The sequence below is a fragment of the Biomphalaria glabrata genome, chromosome 2 (assembly GCF_947242115.1).
Source record: "Biomphalaria glabrata chromosome 2, xgBioGlab47.1, whole genome shotgun sequence".
Classification (NCBI taxonomy): domain Eukaryota; kingdom Metazoa; phylum Mollusca; class Gastropoda; family Planorbidae; genus Biomphalaria; species Biomphalaria glabrata.
Window position 1 is genome coordinate 56,999,510 of NC_074712.1, and position 21,488 is coordinate 57,020,997.

The 21,488-nt window shown below is 36.3% G+C and overlaps 1 protein-coding gene across 1 annotated transcript in view; it reads right to left on the reverse strand.

The window, feature by feature from the left end:
• The window catches only part of LOC106072105 (endothelin-converting enzyme homolog), a 26,769-nt gene extending 8,162 nt beyond the window's left edge, over positions 1–18,607 (reverse strand). The window contains exons 1-10 of the mRNA XM_056021595.1: positions 18,559–18,607; positions 16,357–16,496; positions 14,132–14,323; positions 13,860–13,988; positions 9,603–9,773; positions 8,424–8,594; positions 5,949–6,038; positions 2,562–2,689; positions 1,356–1,545; positions 138–415 (exon numbers count right to left, since the gene is read on the reverse strand). Coding sequence (XP_055877570.1) covers positions 138–415; positions 1,356–1,545; positions 2,562–2,689; positions 5,949–6,038; positions 8,424–8,594; positions 9,603–9,773; positions 13,860–13,988; positions 14,132–14,323; positions 16,357–16,452 — 1,445 coding nt within the window. The 5' untranslated portion in view covers positions 16,453–16,496; positions 18,559–18,607. The remainder of the gene's footprint in view (positions 1–137; positions 416–1,355; positions 1,546–2,561; positions 2,690–5,948; positions 6,039–8,423; positions 8,595–9,602; positions 9,774–13,859; positions 13,989–14,131; positions 14,324–16,356; positions 16,497–18,558) is intronic.
• Between the last annotated feature and the right edge of the window lie 2,881 nt (positions 18,608–21,488).

The following is a 21,488-nucleotide window of genomic DNA, read 5'->3' on the forward strand; positions in this document are numbered from 1 at the left end:
TTCTAAGATCAAGTTGATACTTTAAACAGTTATTTTACTATGTTAAAAAATAATTAACTTTCATACGATACTTATAATAATATAATAATATAATAATATAATAATATAATAATATAATAATATAAAGTAGTACGTACCTTGGCTCTGGATTCCCTCTGTAATTTTTTATAATCTTAGCATCTCCAAAACTATTTACGCGAACAAAATTGTCCAGAAAGTTTGTTTCCACAATCTCAAGGTCCTCAAACTCGTGATCAAGTTTTGCTGAGTCAGTAATAAAGTCTGGGAATCCAATTCGTATAGTTGTGGATTTGGCTTTAGCTATAAGTATTGACTTAGTTTGTGAATCAGTCGAGTTTTGATTGACAAGCTCTTGAACAAACTGTTCTCTTATGTTATCAAACAAGATTTGAACCTATAAAGAAATCCAAACAACAGTTATTAATCATTAAAGACCAAATTTGAGGCGCATTGCAGAGTTTTTAAGCGCTTGGCTGCCAAACCTGGGGCCCTGGGTTCAAATCTTTGTGACGACTGGGAATTTGAATTTCTGGATTTTTAGGGCGCCCCTTGTCTATCCAACTCTAATGGGTACCTGACTTAAATTGGAGAAATAAAGGCGGTTGTTCGTTATGTTGACTACATGACACCCTGCTCGTTGACCGATGGCTAAATTATCTGTCCTATTATCACAAGGTTTGAAACGGCACATTATTTTCTTTCTATTAAACGCCTAATTGATGTATATAGAGTTCTAGTTGTGCTTGCTGCACAGTTATCGTATGTGGTCCCAGCGACTCTTTTGACTGAGGTCAGCGGTTTTTTTTATTATGTGCTTGTATGCAATAATTTACGTTTGAATAGTTCTTTATACAGTCAAGTGCGATTCCAGAATGGACTACTTAATGTTTTCGCAATATTCCTAAAGTTTTTGTCGACCTAATGAGAGAACGTGAAATCTGAGTTGACAAGAGTCGGTAGAGTCGACTCTGTGCAAGTCAGTAAGACGATGGGGGAAGGCAGCGGATGCTGGTCGAGTTAATCCATTTTTGTGTCTTGAAATATTTACCATACTAGCAGATGATTTTAAATGTAGTAACAATATCCAAGGAAGCTATATAAGTATTTCATTATTGTTTCGTGTAAAGATTTATATTTGATTCATTCTATATTAGCACCTAATTTTTTAATGCTCGTGCCTTAGAATGTGTATACTTCTATAGTTTCATGATTTGATGGGAAAACTATTTAAACTTGAAAAGTTGGAAAGGGACATAGCAATGTACACATTGTGTCCACTATTACACACGTAAACAAAATGAACACAAATGAATGGCAAACATTTGGTTTCTTACTTTGGGCGTTATCTCTGAATAGTCTCTGTTCTCCAGGTAGAGGGCACTTACTGCCAATCCCATCATGCTCGATATCAGGTCTAAACATTTTTTATCAGATCGAAATTCTGTTGATCCGTTAAATGGCTTTGAAGGGAGGTAAGGAAGAGCTTTTTCAATGAAATCGTAGACAATATAATTAGCTAACACTCTGTAATGATTTTTAAAAAAAACGTATCGTTAATCTTTTTTTGTCACATGAAACACAATGACTTTGAATTAATGTCAGTTTATCAAATACATTTATTGTCCCCATTGGGAAACCAGTACTAAGGACTCTCTTATGCTCGCAATACTTACCTAAACGTCACAAAAATTTGGTTGGCAACTGAAATAAGGTCTTTGCTTAGAATGTCTACAAATGCACACCACATACCAGCTAAGCCCGTTGACTTGCTCCCAAGTGTCACACTGAACGGAAGCTTGATGGGCCATTTTGAATTACAAAGTATTTATTTGATTGACTATTTTCATTGTAAGGTCATGGCGGTATGCTATTGACACACTATCCGTCATCTTTTAAAATAACATTGAAGAAGTGGTTGGGTGAGTCAAGAGGGTTGACTACAATGCAGTTCAGTCATGATGTTCTATGTGGGCGCGTTACCAGGATTCGGTGTCAAGACACCTCGTGAGTACGAGATGACGTCTTGGTGTTGGTGTAGAGGATGGATAGATGGATGGATGGATGGATGGATGCATGCATGCATGGATGGATAGATAGATAGATAGATAGATAGATAGATAGATAAATAGATAGATAGATAGATAGATAGATAGATAGATAGATAGATAGATAGATAGATAGATAGATAGATGGATGGATGCATGGATGGATAGATAGATGGGTGGATGGATAGATGGATAGATAAATAGATAGATAGATAGACAGACAGACAGACAGACAGACAGACGGACAGACAGACAGACAGACAGATAGATAGATAGATAGATAGATAGATAGATAGATAGATAGATAGATAGATGGATAGATAGATGGATGGATGGATAGATAGATGGATGGATAGATAGATAGATAGGTAGATTGATTGATTGATTGATTGATTTAAATTATAAGTGCAGTACTTAAAGACATTTTTTATCCCCAAAGCATTTCACATGTCTGGTATTTAGAGACAATTAGAGCGTGTCGTGAACATATATTACTCTTTATTTGTCTTCTCCATAATATCTTTCAGTTTCTTGAAATAGTTTGGATCTTTGACAATCATTTCATCGTCTTTGGTCAGAAACTTTTGATCGTGGAAAGCAGAAAAATATTGTTCAATGTCAATCTGTGAAACAGTTTAAAATATGTTTAGAATGATTGTTCATTCGTGATTATGAGTTTGAAACTATTTTATAAGTAATAGACTGGAAATATAAAATATAATTACATAATTACATGCATTAATGGAGGACTGCGAGCTAGCATATGGCAAGACCCTTATTTGAATTTGTCGAATTTTTTAAAATGAAATAGGCACGATTAGATTAGAAACAAAACCTATGGTCAAGTTTGAATGAGGGCCAAATTGGTGTCTATTTTCACGCTAATTTTGTTTAATGGCTTGGTAACTAAGGACGCTTAGACTCGAAACAAAACTTAAGTTTGAGGGTAGGTAACACTTTCACCATTATGTTTTCTTTCTAACGCTAATCGTGAAATGTCCCCTAAAGAACGGCGTTTGTCGACATGTAATGGCTTTCTTTGCAAACCTGGCCTGTGCAATGAAGCCTCAATGAGAGTCTTTATTTTGGTATTATTTGGCCTACTCGATTCCTCTTGAGAAGATCCGGGCTCCACTTTGAGTCACGACCTAATCTTCGTAATGGGTGATACCCAAAGTGGAATTTTCCGACCGGACTTGTGGTTAACCACACATGTCTGTTAAAAGAAATCTATTCTAACGGTCAACGGGATAGTGGTCAGCACAACAACCAACCGCTTTTACTTTCTCCAAGTCAGGTACCCATAAGCTCCAAAACGGGGGGAGTTCTGGTTGCATGTAGGACTTAAACTTAGGAGACTTTGGTACCTACTGTGATGCATGTTTAATTTTGTACTGAAGTCAACTGTATATGTTTGTTAGATTTCAATCAATTACTCATTTTCGTTTGGGTTTCTTGTTCGGGTGTATTCAATGTAGTTTAACAAGTGAAAAGATGTGGTCAACACTGATGAACAATGAATAATATGTTTAATCCAATAAAAGTTGTTATGACATGATTAGGAATTAGTTATTTGTTTCGAGAATAGGGTAAAGTTTTACTTAGCGACAATGACGTAAAGTTGGTTAAAAAACAAGAACGCTCTAAGTGACGCTACAAAGAAGACGCTTCGTGTAGAGCAGTACAATAGATATACGGATTTACGGACATAGCTGACATCGGACGATTCCCTTCGTGATTATTAAATATATTTGTAGAACAACATCAGCGTCGACTACATATTTTGATTGTTTCGGCCTTTCGCCGGTGTTACTGAAGTAGTTTGAGTTCAGCATTACTTCTAGTCAGATGTAGATCTACACTAGTTATATTTCCAAGAATCAACACCGCGCGGAAGCCTTAACAAAGGCCACAGTCAGAATCTCTGTCAACTAAACACGTCTTTACCCTAGAGAATTCTATCGCTAACTGATTTTCCGGTCTCTAATCCAAAATATCCCAAGCGCCACTAGTCCCGTTCAATATACGTCTTCTATGGTGCGTCGCTAAATAAATAATACTATAAACTAGGTGCCTAACACTACCTAGAGTTCGGATTCTTGGCTACCTTTTTCTCTTGTCGCACTGTCGCACATACCTGGAAGTTATTTGGAAAGGTGCTTTAAGGGATTAATCTCAGCACGGAGCCTTAGTACATGAAGGATTACTAATGGTGACCATTGGTATTGTAGAGCGAGTCTTAACTCTTTCTCTCCGTAATTATTTACCACATTCTGGTGGAATTAACGCTGGTATCGTCTGTTTGGAGAGAAAGAGTTAAAAACCTTTTTTTTTTTAATGACACTTTTCGATCCCGTTTTTTTCAGACTTCGTTTTTAAAGACAGGGGGGATAAATCATTAAACCCCTCTCTGCCGTTTGGTTGTAAAGGACTAATCTTCTGTGAGTACCACTAGCTTAAAATGGAAAAAAAAAATCTGGACTTTGTAGTGGAAGTAACTTTAGTTTCAACTTTATTTATTACAAGTGAAATAAATTAAAAAGAATGTTGAAGATAAAGTTTCGGGACTTATCTATTACTAAGGAATATTCGATTACAAGTCGAGGAGCTTTAAAATAATTGGTTAATATGTATGGATGTTTTCATATCTTTGGAAAAAAATCACCAGATACCTTATCTTGAGACAAAAAGTAATTTTGAACTTTAAAATAAAGAATAACAAGGTTACAAACACAAGCTCCCGAAGTGGTCCACCCAGGCAGGTAAAAAAGCAATATTTCAATATTTTCACAAAGAATATCAGAATGAAATTCTATCAAAAGCAAACGGGACGGACGAACGGACAGACAGACCACACAAAACTAATAGCGTCAATTCCCCTTTCGGGGGCCGCTAAAAATGTTTCGGGCTCTGTAAATACGGCAATGATGTAACATACTATATACGTTGATGGTGAAGCCTAAACAATTGTTCTCAGAAGAAAACCAACATGATGCACAAAAGTATGTAACAAAAACTTTCTTGGCTCTTACACAGTCAAAATCTTTGGACCATGTGGTAGTGTTTGCAGTTTTGATGCGGAGACCATGGCAGTCAGTGAAGCCTTAAAGGTCATTGACTCTCAACATGGCGAGGGACATTTCAGGGCAACACAGATTGTTGTGGTCGCTGACTCAAAATCTGTACTACAGGCTTTGCAAAGCCCCGGACCATGGCCCCCCAATATCAACACTGTCATCATGGCTTCACATAACATTAAACAACGCTATAGCACCCCTGTAATAATGCAGTGGGTACCGAGTCACATAGGTGTGACTGGCAACACAATTGCAGACTCTTTGGCCCACCAGGGAGGGCAAATTCCACCCACTGATGAGGCTGTAAGCTTTCATCAAGCCCTGGCTATAATACAAAAAAACAGAAATGGAAAAGTGGTTTGAGTGCTGGGACAAGTCCCAAAAAGCCTGTGGAGTCTGGGAGCGCATGAGGCGCCCTGACCGCACTTCCCCGTGGTGCAGACTATCAAGGCCTGAGAAAGCTATTATAGCGCAGTGCAGGACAGGCCACTGTCCTGTTGGCTCATATTTCTCACGGCTATGGTCAAATTTTTATTCACGGTGCCCCCGCTGCGGGGAAGAAGAGAAAACCGTGTCTCATATTCTGTTTGACTGCCCCAGACTTGCTGATCTCCGTCTCGACAGGTCTGGGAAACCAAAAATTCTCGACCTGTATGGCGACATTTATGCACTACGCAAGACAGCAGGGTTTCTGTCCAGGGCTTTTGCAAGAGAGGATTTGAACCTCTCAAGTCCTCACTCTAATGGAGTTTGATGATGATGATGATGATGATAATGTAACAACAAACATTGACATGTATTTTACCCATGATCCTAGTAGGTTCTGAAATTCTCTCAAAGTCATTTTGTTGACAAGATTTAAAGGATTCTCTCGCTCATTTGTAGGAACAAATATCTGGAGTTGAGAAATGTTTTGATTTATGAATAAGAACGTATGTTTGAAAAGCTGAACAAGTGATTACAAAAGTAAATTGTATTAAATTAAAGTATTAAATTGTTCGACCATTTATTCTTGTGGACTGGATCATTCTTAACTTAACATTGTATGTATGTATATCTCTATCTAGTTCAACATATAGCACATACAACCGAACCATTAACCGAGCCATTTAACTATTTTATTAAGTAACCACCACAATTGAGCAACATATACAAGATAGTTAACGTTGAATAAATCCAATACATCATAAAATATGCAAACCTGCAAAACAATATATAAGTAACAAGAACATTATTTTTTTTATTTTTTTAAATTTATATTAAACATATATGTGTTCATTAGTTTGGGTTAGTCATGTAATACAATGTGTAATAGATCTCGACTAACAATAATAATAAAAAACATTATTTAAATGTAAAAAAGGGGTAAAGACCTGAAGCGGAACTCGTGGGCTAAAGTCTTCTGAGGCTTCTCAAGCCAACACGATAACCACTTTGCTAGTGAAGAGCTTATAGTTGTATAGTTATCTATTGTTTCTATAGTCTAGTCCTATTTCATGTCTGTTTTTACTAAGACTTAGACAACGGCATATAAAGTGGACTAATTCATCTAATGCTAACACTTCAATCAAGTACTATTTATTTTCGTTGATCGAGATACCAAACAAAATAGTTAAGTGCCAATAGTTAATTAACTAATTGGTTAATTGTTTAAATTGATTATTGTGTTGTCAGGTTGAAATAATTGTGCAAAATTTCAGCTTGATCCAACATTGTCAGTGGGAGAAGTAACGTGTACAAACCTTTTACTAGACAGACAGAGTGAGTTGATATAAGTTGTGTAAACATGTCGCTTATCTTCCAATGTATTTTAGCGTTGTTTGTTCATTCTTAGGAAACATACTTTGTCTTCCCCTGCTGTTCATTTTTTTTTTCTATTCTATCTCACTTAGTCGCTGACATTCTTTAGCATTGCAAGTATTTGTTGATAGATTTGGCACTGGGTTAGCGTCAAACCAACAAAAAGCTGAGAGAAAAAGAAGCAGGCCTATCAGCAACTGACCTAACCCACCCATGCCACGTATACGGCCGGCTTTTCATAGTGAGGATCGGACTTTACTGTCATCTTTGAGACCAAAGGAAATGAGAAATGTGCTCATCTTTGATCACGAAGGAGGAGCTATATATAGCAGTATTTAGTGAGTTAGATTTGCGTCCCAATGTTGAGTCATGTCTAGTTGTAATGGGGTCAACGTTGTTGTTGACATGTAGGTATTCATGGCTATTGTATAAGATAAGAATAAGATAAGATAGATGTTTGTAAGACAACGCAACGACGGAAGTGTTGCTAATTTAACTTTTGTTGCAATGTTACAGTGAGCAAAATATTTAATGCATTTTTTTTTAAATATAAAATCGTTTTTAAAAAGTTCATGCTTTGAGATGTTTATTTTGTTTCATCATTCCATCTCTTCTTATGGATACCTGGATGGATGTGGTGTTTATAAGAAATTCTTTGTGCTGATTTAATAGCTCAGCAAACACAACTCGTGTACCCGAGTTGTGCATTGGAAGGTAGACAATCGAGTTTAGTCACTTAGACACCTAGCCCCACATTCCACTTGTTTGTTTTATCTTTTCATTCTCATTATAGACGATTCATCCATTAAAACCTCGGTTTGTTCATCAGTAATAAATCTTTGGTTTGTTGCTCAAAAATAAAATCTTGTTTTGTTCACCAACAATAAAACCTTGATTGTTCACCAACAATAAAACCATGGTTGTACACCAATCGTTTTACTAGCAAGAAACTGTCAGTCCCTGCGATAACCTCTTAGTTAATTTATGGTTAATTACAAACTTTAACAACTCTATCACACCATACATGTCTACTGATAGAATCACAAACTTAAACTCTAACCTACATATAAAAAGGCAAATATACTCCATAATTACAAAAACAATTATCTTATCTTATATAATACAGACGTTATTTCAAAAAAGAAGGTAATTACGTCCAACGCGTCATGCATCTAGTCATGCATGTTAACCAATGACCTAAATACTGCCAAGTCATTGGTTTTCCTGGCTAGCTCAGGCAACCCATTCCATGTTCTAATAGCACTAGGGAAGAAGGATCGTTTGTAAAGATTTCCTAGCATATGGAACGAGGAATGTGCCTTTATCTTTGTGTCTTTCTGAGTATTGTATTAGATTTTGTTTTTGTATTTGAAGATTATGGTTCAGTGTTTTATGTATAATTGCTACTTTACATTTGAATATACGAATACATAAAATATGTGTATACAATTCAAGAACATAGATCATTTATCCATTTTACCTTCGACAAATTAAAGTGCAGCTCAAAAACTTCTTCCATTTTGTCTCGAGCTCTCTCTTCTTCTCCTCCTAAGATGGCCGCATTGGAGACAGTCTTATTCAGAAACTTTTCTTTCAGTTCCGTATCATTATAATTGTTTGGATTAGAATTAATAATTCCATTCTGTCTTAACTGAAATTTAGTCAAGAGTTTTAAAAAAATGCTTATAGCTTAGAACAGCAATACCTCTCAATACTAATATTTAAATCAACACTTTTCGATAGCTAATAAAACAAATCATTTACCACTATTTAAATAACTAGTTGGTAAAGTTTTGTTTTACTGACTCATGTTTTGTTAGAATCAATGAAATATTGTTTCGAAAAGTTTTGTTTTTTTAGCTATAAAAATAAGAAGAGGGAGAAAAAGAACCTATGTAAAAAGTGTACCAGACAGACAGACACACAGACAGAGAGCGTGTTGATATAAGTTTTGGACAAATAAGCTAAAAATATAATGGAGATTTTCATGATACATTTTTACATAGACTTTTAATCAAATTTCGCTTTTTTTAAAACATTTAATAGTAAAATACTGTTGCATAGTATTATATAATTATAGCTTTTATATAGCACTACTTTCACGCTTATAGCATGCTCAGAGCGCTTTTGGTCAAATCTCTTTTGTGAACCAGTGGGAGGGAGGGGGTATCTAGGAGTTGGTTTACCGTGCTGCCTTTAAGGCGCTCAGTAAACACAACTCTGTGCGAGTCGGGTGTCAAGTTCAAGTGCTCTCGGCCTCTCGACCTCGCTTCCCATAGAAAAAGAAGTGAAAGCGGCAAAAAAAAAAATTTACAAAATTGATTATTTTTTCTATTCTCTAGAGGGCTGTATTAAGTAGAGTAAATCTAAGAGAATTCAAGCTATTTCCATAACAAAAAACTAAAGCAAAATATGGATACAATATTTCATGAGTGTTCTTATTGTAATAAAGAGGATGGGGGTCATCTTACCCGATCCCAACAAAAATTAAACACATATATTTAATATTAGACAAAAAGTAATGTAAAACGCGCATTGAATTAACATAAAAAAAAAGTAGTTATACAAACGATACATATTTTATTTTAAATATTTTAAACCTAACCCTAACCCTATAAATATACAAATAACAGGAATATTTTTGTTTATATTTTCTTACGTATAAAATATAACGAGTTCCGTTTGTGACATCTTTGGAAACACTTATTGACCAGAAACTTTTCCCCCACAGAGAGTGACTTTTCTCTAGAGCTTTCTGAAGAGACCATGATGTTTCATTCCATTCTCCGAGAGTAGAAGTCACTGTCCATGATCCCAATTCTTCAATTAACTATATAAATAAGAAGACCAATTTATATTTTATGAGGAACCTTTACCCAAACTATTGTACTGTCCACAGATATAAACACAAAATGTTTGGAAAAATATCTGAAATACTTCATTCTGTTGATGTAAATATGTAGAGTCGTTCTTGTGACCCAAAGAGGTTGTCATCCAGTAAAATTTAAAGTATATTAGAGATGGCAAATGCCATATTAAATAAAATTTTAAAGGGGGCTCTTGGCTTTCGAACCTGAGATCCTAGATTCAAATGTCGGTCAAGACTGGGATTTTGAATTTGATTTTTAGGGCGTTTGGTCGTTGTGCTGGCCACATGACACCCTCGATAACGGTTGGCCAAAGAAACAGATGATTTTAACATCATCTGCCCTTTAGATTGCATTTTTTATATCAGCATCAACGTTCAAATTTTTCAATTTTACAAATACTTTAATGTGTGCGAGTAAGTATAGATAGTAACCGGGTACTTAAAATGTGCTATTGAGTATAGATAGTAACCGGGTACTTTAAATGTGCTATTAAGTATAGATAATAACCGAATACTTAAAATGTGCTTGTAAGTATAGATAGTAACCGGATATTTAAAATGTGCTAGTAAGTATAGATAATAACCGGATACTTAAAATGTGCTAGTAAGTATAGTTAATAACCGGATACTTAAAATGTGCTAGTAAGTATAGATAATAACCGGATACTTAAAATGTGCTAGTAAGTATAGTTAATAACCGGATACTTAAAATGTGCTCGTATATCCACATGAAAGAACCAAGAACTGGGGTAAAAGACATGTTAAAGAAATTACTGTAAATGTGCTACACAACATGAACAGTTTAAGTGTCCTCGTTTTGTAGTCAATACTTTTGTATAAAATGAGAACTGCCCTGTTAAACCGTGTGTAATTTTGTGGATGATTCTTTTTTTTTTGTTTTTGTTTTACAATACCTCTTTTCAGGTCACTCCTTCATGGAAACTGGAACATAGCTCTAACGATCTAGAAATTTAAAAGTTGTTCTATATCGCTGAGAAAAGAAATACTAGCGCGTTGGCAAACGGGGAACATTTTTAGTTTCACTGTTATAAGAAATATTTCTTTCATGTTACACTAGCTAAAGCAGAACCTTGGGGAGCACTGTAATGTAAAATAAAAGACAATAATTTCACAAATGGCGGTTATATTTTGCGTAAATATATACATTAATTTAAAATCAAATTTACGCATTAATTGTTCATTAGTTGGTTGGCCTCATTCAGTCGTTGAACGACTATGGATCATCTAGATTACTTTTTCAAGTGACCTTATATTAAAGAGACTCTTTCGTTTATTACGAACTTTATAGGCATAGTGGCTTTCCCTTTGGTGGTAGAGACAATAAAAGACAATAATTTAACAATAGGTGGTTATATTTTGCATAAATATTTAAAAATAAGTTGAGTTGTTCAATAAAGCTAGTCTATTATTGAACTTCTTTCAGAAATATTGTTTCCTAGATAATTTTAAACGTTTTAAATATAATAGAAACGATTCTATCTGTAGGGCTAGCAGTTTCCTACTACATACAAAAAGGGGGTCTCTGGGAGGGCTGTAAGCTCCCCTATCGATGTTCGCCTAGCCTCTTCCTGCGTTCTGTGTTTCAGAGCTTATTTTTCTCTTAATAAGAGAAGCGCAAGTAGAAAAACAAATTGGTAAAAAAGATTGGATAGACCAATTTGAATGGAATGGGGTTGCCTGAGCCAGCCAGGAAAACCAATGACTTAATGGAATTTAAGTCATTGGTTAATATGCATGACTAGAGTGACCTAGGAGCACTCGTAGGACGTAATCATCTTCTTTTCTGAATTAACGTCTGTATTTATAAGATAAGAAGACAGAACACTCTATGCATTTTAGTAACAAAAGTCGCAGGTCAAATCACGTCTGGTAGAGAGTACGGCGACACTGACCACTACTATTTGATATTGTGATGTACTTGTTCAGGCTGTCTTGAGGTCAACTATAGATGACTTGAATTTCAGTTAATTACTCTGTAAGCGTTTGAGTTTTATTGTTCGGGTGTATTCCGTGTAGTTGATCAACAATACAGAATAAACAAGACGATCGATTTAACGAGTAAAGAGATGTGGTCAACACTGATGAACAATTTATTATATATTTATTCCAAGAAAAGGCCACAGTAAAAGTCTCTGTCACTAAACACGTCGTTACCCTAGAGGATTCTATCGCTAACTGATTTTCCGGTCTCTAACCCAAAATATCCCAAGCACCACTAGTCCCGTTCAATATACGTCTTCTATGGTGCGTCGCTAAATAACTAATCTATAAACAAGGTGCCTAACAATATACATTATGTTAACGAACTTCTGTAATGAGCGTGAGTTTCGTAAGAGTAATTTCATTACTTCGTCGTGCCAAAGATCTTTTTTTTTTTTTGTTGGTGACACAAAAGTTGTGAACATAGCGCTGTTCATCAGAAAAAAAGCAATCTGATCATTCTAATTGCAACAATAAGTCTAAAAGAATCACGTTAGCGAAGACGTTTTAAAACGCCTTCTACAAGTCCCTTACTAGAAGACAAAACGACGTTTACACTAATTTAACCTGTTAACCCTGGCAGACATTTAACTTGGTTAATACTCAAACATAGATTGATAACCACAGCTCATAGCTACAATGACAATACAACAACGTTTGACCGTGGAGAAATATATTGACTGGCTCAGGAAGTACCCGTAGCGACCCCTTTGAGAGGAACTTGTGTCTCTCGGCTCCCAGAAGAGGCAGTAGCGAGTGTCATATGCCTGGCCCCGAGCCTTTATGTGCCGTACCACAACACGCTAACGGGCTTTTACGCCTCTCTCGCTGTTGGCCTTATTTTTGGTAATCAACAAAGTACCTTAAGTGGGTACTGTAATATTTGGCCTTTCACTAATTACATACTGTATTGCCTTTTAATGTTAATTAATAAACGTAACAAATGATTCAGAAACATTTTGCATGAAAAAATCAACAAACTAGATAAAAATAATTTCTGCTAAGCTGGAGTCGGAATGTAACTATTAATTACGGAGGAGAACCAGAACACTTGCAATACCAAATAGTTGCTTAGACTGTCACTTTGCACTAATAATACATTACTTATCTTCTCTCCCGATGCGCGGTCAGAATGCTGAAGACAATTTGATGTTCTTTAAGAACAAGGTGTGCGATAGGAGTTACACTGAACCCTTCAAGTTCACAGATCCGACTTTAGAGGGGAAGGTCCATGCTACGGGTTTTCAAAATAAATACATAATGAAAAACATATTTTTTGTTGTTTTTTTTAACACGGGTTTCCCCACGGCCACCCGATGTAGATGCAAAGTAGCCTATTGGGAGGTTGGGGGGGGGTGGTGGTGAATACCTCATTGCCAGACTTTCTGGATGCTGATTGGCCGAAACAAGAGTATAACTTTATAAACTTGTTCAATCGAGACCACTAGTTATAGCAGGCCTCAACATTGATCTGTGACGTCGCAACCTGTGGAGACCAATAGCTTGTTGCCACGTTACAGGTCGCGGCGTCAGTTGGCATGTAAAGGTTGTTAAGAGAATAGGATATAGTTATTTAGGAGATTGAAGTGTTAGAGGAGATGCCTTTGAAACAGTTCTCATCCAAAACTAGTGTACGTATATGACATTTGAATACACTGGAAGTTTTTATTTCTCGGAACGTATCCCCTTCGAAAGTCAAGAAAACATTTTATTGATTCTCATTTTTAAAAACAATTTTTTAAAAGTTGCATATATGTTACAACAATATAATTGACCTATGATTCTTTCATGTAGAAGGCTTCCAAAATATTGAGTAAAAAGTCCCATTCAATGAGAACTGATCAGGATTGCCAAGCTGAAGGTGACACAAAATTTACGGTTGCCCCACTTGCCACTCCCTTGGGCAGCTACTGCGTCCCCTCCCCCTTTTGTGGGGCATGTCCCTCTGTTTGAGAAATGCTGACATATACTCTGCCAGTCTCTGTAGGGACTAGAAAGCAAATATTCTTAACATAATCTATATTTGAACTGAAATATTTATCTTACTTTTAGAAGAGTTTCATTTCCTTTGTAATAAATAGAATCCCTGTCCTTACAAATTCTGTAAAGTTTTTTCACTTTTCGTATAGCTGTAGACTCGTTCCCTTTATATGTGGTGTCATTGCTCTGAAATAACTTGTAAAAGATTAAAAAACAACAACCATAAACACTGTACATATGAATACATTTGTTTTTCATCAATAAAAATAGAGAACTCAAACTACGAATGTACGAGAAGTAAAACGAACAGTACAAACTACCGCAAAACATAATCCTACTTGAATAAGTTGTTCATCTATTTGACTGCTCGTTTTGTCCATTGGCATTAGTCTCTTACGCTTTTCAGGCAATGGATTATCACGAAGCCATCCCCCGCATGAGAACTGGTACATGTCTTCACAGGGGTCAACGCTTCTGTTCATCATGCCAGCTATGTGCTGACCTAACCGACAGTCTTCCGTCTGACAAGCCTAACGGACAAATAATAATTTACAAAACGATTTTTTCAGCATCTAAAAACAAAGTTTAGGTTAGTGGAAAAATGGGCTATAGATAGAAGAAACGCTTTAAAAAAAAGTACAACGTAAAGCTAATATTCAGTGTAATAGTATCAAATAGTTTGGATTAGTCATATAATGAAATTTGAAAGAGATTTAGACTCACAATAATGAATCTGTGCGATTCTAGATATTTTTACCTATTTTTATTTATTTAGTGCAAATTTATGCTTGTATGAGGAGCCTTCTCAATGCCCAATGTTACAATCACTTGTCTGGACCAGTTAGATAAAGGGTGGAGGGAGAGAAAGAAGCTGCTAGCTTGACTAAACTTATCGTGATAGTTTTTTTTTTTTTAATTTTACTATTTGAATTCGAACTCAGGGCTCAAGCCTCCTCAGGGGGACAAAATTAAACTTAAAACACCACGACTGTTAAGTACAATTTCTTTCCCTTTTTCTATACCACAGTAGTTTACTAATTGTTTGTTGTTGTTTTTTCTTAAATTGATGCTTGTTTTGTCAGGTGAAAGAAATAATTGTCCAAAATTTCAACTTGATCCAAGATTGGGTGTGGGTGAGATATTTTGAACAAACGTTTTACCAGACAAACAATATGAAGTGACCTACTTATAAGAGTATTAGAAATTACTTTAAACTGTAGAGAGGTTAACCCTTTAGGCAGGGCCGGTCCTACGGATTGCGCGGGGCCTCGTCTGGGTAGGGTTAAGGATAATAAGTGAAAATTAAGATTTTTTGTTAGAAAATAAATTTGTCTTTGCATTTTATTCGTACTTTACTAAGTGCAAAATCACGATCAAATTAACTTTACGAGCCATCTACAATAGAAGGTAGATTTCCAACATAAAGCCGATAAACATTCAGATCTGCCTTTTAGATTTACTATCGACAAGCAAAATATCGCTTTTGTTTTTGTTTAAGAGATCGAGATAGATTTAGATCTACATTTAAATGCCATTGACTATTACAATAAATTAGAACTTACTGTTTTGGTTAAAATTCGCCCTATTATTTTTATTAAATGAAAGCTTAAAATGCCGTTTTTTTAAATCGCGAGTAGGATTGCCGTTTTCCAAATTGAATGACGCCCGAAATTAATTTTTTTCTATTTTTCAGAACTTTTTTTGAGTTTCCAGGATATTTAAATAATTTCAGGAGATTTTCATGACTTTTTTCGTATACTTTGCAATTTCATGAAATTCCCTGTGCAATTTCATGAAATTCCCTGTGCAATTTCATGAAATTCCCTGGAAAATCAGAAGACCGCGGAAACCCTGTTATAAGCTAGAATGGTTTAATTTAATAATTTACAACTAGAGTTAGCGCTGGGCCTTTGAAAGTGCGGGACCCACTGCGGCCGCATAGCTTGAAGTGCCCTGCCTTTAGGTGTGCAAAAAGTTTCTGCATCTTTTCATTCTCAATGTAGACTACAAAAAGAAACTAAACTATTTTTTACCAATGTGTATTAGTTTTCACAAAGCTTGTATCATCTCACTTTGTCTGTCTGTCTGTCTGGGAAAAAGAATGTAGACGTTATTTCTCCGACACCCTATCTTTGATCAAGCTGAAATTAGCATACTTATTTCCTTTACCTGACAAACAAGAATCAATAAAAAAAATAACTATTGGTGATAAATTAATTTGTTTGGTATTTCAAACAAGGAAAAGAAATAGTACTTGACTGAATTGTTATTCTGTATTGACAGCTAAGATCTTGGCGATAGTCTTTTAAACACTTAGGGTTGAGATATGATTTCTTTCATGTTATGCTTTAATAATAATAGACAAACTACATAGCGTAAATAAGATAAATAAATGTTGGTAAGTATAATAAGCTTTGCACGCAACAATCTTTATCATTTTTTGTGTGTGTTTGATATCTAAATGTAACAGACAGAGGGACGAACGGACGTACAGAAAACGCAAAACTAATAGCGGCCCTTCTCTTTTAGGGGGCCGCTAAAACAAAACAAAAACAAAACTTACTCTCTGTGTCTTATTTTCTGGTAAAACCATTCCCGCCACTGTGGTCACGTGGTATGAGACCAGGAAGAAAAAGACCCACTTCCGGAATGAGATCATGACCACCTTTGATCCAGAAGAAACTCTTGTCTTCTGCTGTGAGACTTTAAACAGAAGAAACAAAGATTACAAGATACTGGCCCAAAAAATTGTGACAATGCTACTTTTCAAGCACAATTAATCAGATCTTGGAAAACATAATGACATAATGAAGATCTCGCGATGAAACATTAAAAACCTCAACCAAGATTCAAACTTAAGACTTCTTGTTTCGAAAACTAAATTTGTACCTTTTGATTATTTTCACGGGTAAATATAAGAATATGTCTACATTTCGCCTAAATGGACACACTTGGAGTGCAAAGACTTTGTTCTGCTGTGGGAAACTAATAACATTATTTTTTAACTGAAAGGTTAGTCCAAACTCTTTTTTTCTATTCATTTCTTTTAATGCTTTGACAACTGATCCTATGAAAAAGCGAATTTAGAGTTACGAACTTTATAAAGAATTTAGAGCGACAATCAACATATAAAAACTACTTTTAAAAAGTTTATATAAAGAAGAACTCCTCCCTTAAAACTAATAACACGAGCCCCGAAGATCTTGTAATATGGTCATAGATTTTTAGCTTGCGTTTTTTTTACGATAGTTAGCAGGTCATCATGGGGTCCAATCGCTGCAGTAACCTTGTCTCTAATCTCTTGGTTTGTGATGCGGTCTTTGAATGTGATACGTAGGATCCTTCTGTAGAATCTCAATGCCATTGCTATAATCCTACTCTCTAGCTCTGCAGTCAGCGTCCAAGACTCACAAGCATATAAGAATGTGGCCATGACCAGGGAGTGCATCAGTCTGATTTTGGAGCGAGGACTAAGCCTTACTCTTTCCATATTATTTTAAGCTTTGAAAGGGCTGCTGTGGACTACTATTCGGGTCAGTAGTTAAGGTTTCGTTAACTCATCTGAGACAACAGTTCGAAGGTATTTGAACCTGCTAGCACTAGTCAGCTTTTTTACCTCCAACACTGATGCCCCTTTTAAAGCCCTGTTGGCTATTGGTCATAATTTTTTTTCTGGATTTATTTGCATGGCATATACTGCGGAAGTCTTGTCAATGCGCATCATCAAGTCAGTTAGTTCTTCTTCTGTACTTGCTAGGCCATCAATGTCATCTGCGAAGCGCAAGATAGTAAAAGTGATAAGTGATACCCGCCGGAAAAGAGAGGAATAAGCTTTCTGAAGTGATAGCCGCAGGAAAAGAGAGGAATAAGCTTTCTGAAGTGAGAACCGCAGGAAAAGAGAGGAATAAGCTTTCTGAAGTGAGAACCGCAGGAAAAGAGAGGAATAAGCTTTCTGAAGTGAGAACCGCAGGAAAAGAGAGGAATAAGCTTTCTGAAGTGAGAACCGCAGGAACAGAGAGGAATAAGCTTTCTGAAGTGAGAACCGCAGGAAAAGAAAGGAATAAGCTTTCTGAAGTGAGAACCGCAGGAAAAGAGAGTGGTGAAAAATGATCACATTTGTCATTTCATATGAACATGAAGATGACTGTAAAGTCCAATCCTCGCATTAAAAGACCGGCCGCATACCCTGCGTTGGTAGGTTTCAGATAGGCCTGCTATTTCTCTCAGCTTTTTGTTGGTTGGGCGCTCTTTTATGTGGCCACTCTTCTTGCTTCGTATCTCGTAAATCCGCCACTCACAGCCTCACGCCATGAGGAGCGATCGAGGGCTTGTGCTTCCCAGCCGTGAATGTCAACACACTTAATATCACACTCCTTAAAGGAACTCTTAAGGGTGTGTTTATAGCACTTGCATTGACCCCCCCCCCCTGCCCTGGGAGCGCTTTCCTGCACACAGCTTCCCGTCTAGAAACGTCTGGAAAGCGATTTACTGGCATGCGGACTACGTGTCTCACCCATCGAAGTTGGAACCTTTTAACTGTTGTTTAAATGTTGCTCACTAGGTGCTATATATAACTAAATGGTAGCCTGTTTACAGATTTTAATTTCACGTTTTACTTTCAATCGAAACCCAGGAGACCTAATTTAAGATATGTACAACTTATGAGATTGTAATAAACCTGTGTGACAGACTGACTGACTGAGTAGATATAAAATTAATAAAAAGTACTATGCAATATTCTACAGCTTTTAAAAGTATTACATACCGCCGAGGAGACTTGGGTAGGTGCAGGATAGCCACAACGATTTGTACACAGCCCATTTATAAAAGAAGAAGAATTAACTTTGTATCTACACAGGTTGGTTTATCAAACTAGATTAGTTTTAACAAAGAAATTTCAATATAACAGCATTAAATGTACGGCACTCCGATCAAAGGCGGAACCAATATTGAAAAACATGTGTATTGTGCAAACTATGCTGATTTTGACCTTACTGTTCAGATGACAATACTGACATTGAAACAACCGTTATTAACTCTCTATTTTCAAAATTTTTTATATTTGCAAGACATTTTTTTAAAAAGTGTCAGAACCGCTAATACCTACGAAGACGCCATAACTTCTATCCAGCATGATTGGATGTGACCTGTTCAACTTTTAAGGGATATATGGAAACATCATCTGCCACAAGACGGAACGGCAATCAGAATGCATTTAAATTTTAAGTGGAAACTGTAGTTTCAAAACATTTTATTTCATATAATATCAGAAAAGGAAATCAGTTCTACAAAAACAGGAAACATGTCATAGTATCTTTTGATAAAGAAAACACCATAGACATAAATAAATATAGACTGGAAAAAGGAAGTAACTTCATGTAACTTGAAAACATGTATATCTATTGTATTCGGATTTCCGAATTCTGAAAAATTGCACGATCTTCAGTCTTAGAGATTAAACAAAGCTACACTGCCTCCTTATTTACAATATATGTAGGTGTGTATCAAAGTTAAAAAAGCACTTTTATACTGCTCATAAATGCTGTATAATAAAGTGCACACAATTGCAAGTCACAAATTTTCGTTTTGTAAAACTCTTTAATTGGCCAGTCTTTATTTATTTATGTCTATGGAAAACACACTTTGCAATAATTTCGACTTTCTTGATGACATCTCTCAATAGCTAGAACTTAATTTAGAGAGTCCAATAATACAAACTATGCTAGATGTTGAGCCTCCACTAAAAACTACATCTTCTAACACCTCTAGACCACATGAACCTTACGTAACACGCACAGGCAAAATAGTTAACAAAACCAAGAGACTTGATTTTGTGATTAACTGAATGGACCTCATTCACCAATCGTTAACAAACAACATTTAGCTATGTGATTCTCTATCTCTTCTATACAAATTATATAATCCATAAAGGCTGTCACGTGATACGTTTTTTTTTCATTGTTTTATCAATATTATCAAGTGGCTACATGTTGTTTGTTTACGACTGGTGAATGAGGTCCATTGACTTTAATCTCTGATTAGTTTGTTAGTTCGACTGATCTTCTTCTTCTTCTTAAAACTGTCAGGTAGAGTTGAGCCCTCGGCTCTTGGAACTCTAGGCCAGCAAAAGTGAACAAGAGCTCCCTCTCGCCGGCCTGAATGAGAACAGTGTACACTGTTTTGTCTGGCGGGTGGGTCAGACTCGCGGCAAGAGACCGCATACACTAAGACCCCCGCCACTTTCCTTTTCTATACCAGGCTAACTGTGCGGGACACGCCATTTATGTAACGGCCCCTTGAGGAACGGCGCCTGGATTGTGACAAGGTTGTGGGAGCTTTTTTACAACTCCGCACAGTGCAATGAGGATGCTCTCGCACCCCCTTAGGCACCCCCACGGGAGTCTCGTTTTGCTACCCTTTAGCCTAATCGTTTCCTCCTACGATCGTTTCCACCCTGGCGCCACTATGAGACAGGGTAGCGTGCCCGGGTAGTTATTCTGATAAAAAGATTTTATAAATTAAAGAAGTGAGATGTAACATTTTGGTATTATATGTACATTTGCACACTAGCGCGTCAGAGCAACACCGCTTCTGTTTACGTAATAAAGGAAGTTCCTAATATGTCTTTCCAAAAGACACTTGTGCAGATATATTACTTAGATAATGTACGATGCACGAGGTGTACTATACAGAAAATATTACTGATATCTTTGACTTTGTTTACTTGTTTGAATATCTCTGTGACTTCTAGTGCATTAAAAGTCCTTAAGACCAATTTAGATTTGGTTGTCGATTGATGTCGATAAAAGCACGGTGATCTTTCTTAACGTTGCAGCAGTCAAAACACTTATATTATTACCAGCTACGCATATCGGTTTGCTCTTGGTTACGTAACCGCAGTGGCGTAGCTAGGAATTCGCCATCATTTGGTGGCCCCAGGGGCTTGACCTCTTTGGAGGCCCCTGCATTTTGTATAATATTAAATATTTAATGTAAAAATCACTCATTTGGGGGCCCCACATAAGTGGAGACCCGGGGGGAATCTTCAAATTCTCTCCCTCTTTCCCTCCACCCTAGCTACACCTCTGCGTAACCTTTTTTTCTTTTTACAGACAACCCAGTGTGCTAAAAATAACTTTTTACAGAAAAAAATCTTTCATTTAACTGCTTCAATCTCTCTATTTCTTCAAATAATTTCTTTTTTTTTTTTTTTAAGTTTTTTTTTACGCTGACGTGAATTCCAAAGAATTGCTACTGAACATTCTTTTCTGGTGTTTTGTTTCATCCTTAAATGTTCTAGGCTCATGCAAGGCTTAACATTACTAAATGTTTTAATTATCTTCTTGGGTATAATCATGTTCTCATAGAATAGTTGGTGTGGACAGTTAAGAACTCGCGACTGCGAGTAATATCATTTCTAGTAATCAAGACTCACAACTTGTTCATCAACACCTCTGCTTAACTAATCCACCAACCATCATCAGTAGGTAAACTCATTAGGGAATGTTGAGTGACCTAAGCGTGACTCTCAATAGTTCGATATCAATCGTAAGCAACCATTGTGTTAACCGTGCCATTGTTGGCATGGCAATATTGTTTGTTTCCTAAACTAACTAGCCTTCCTCCCTCTAGGTAGGTGAGGTATGTGTTCAAACCAACAAGAGGTCATCAGGCTTGTAATTTAAAGGCCAAGGA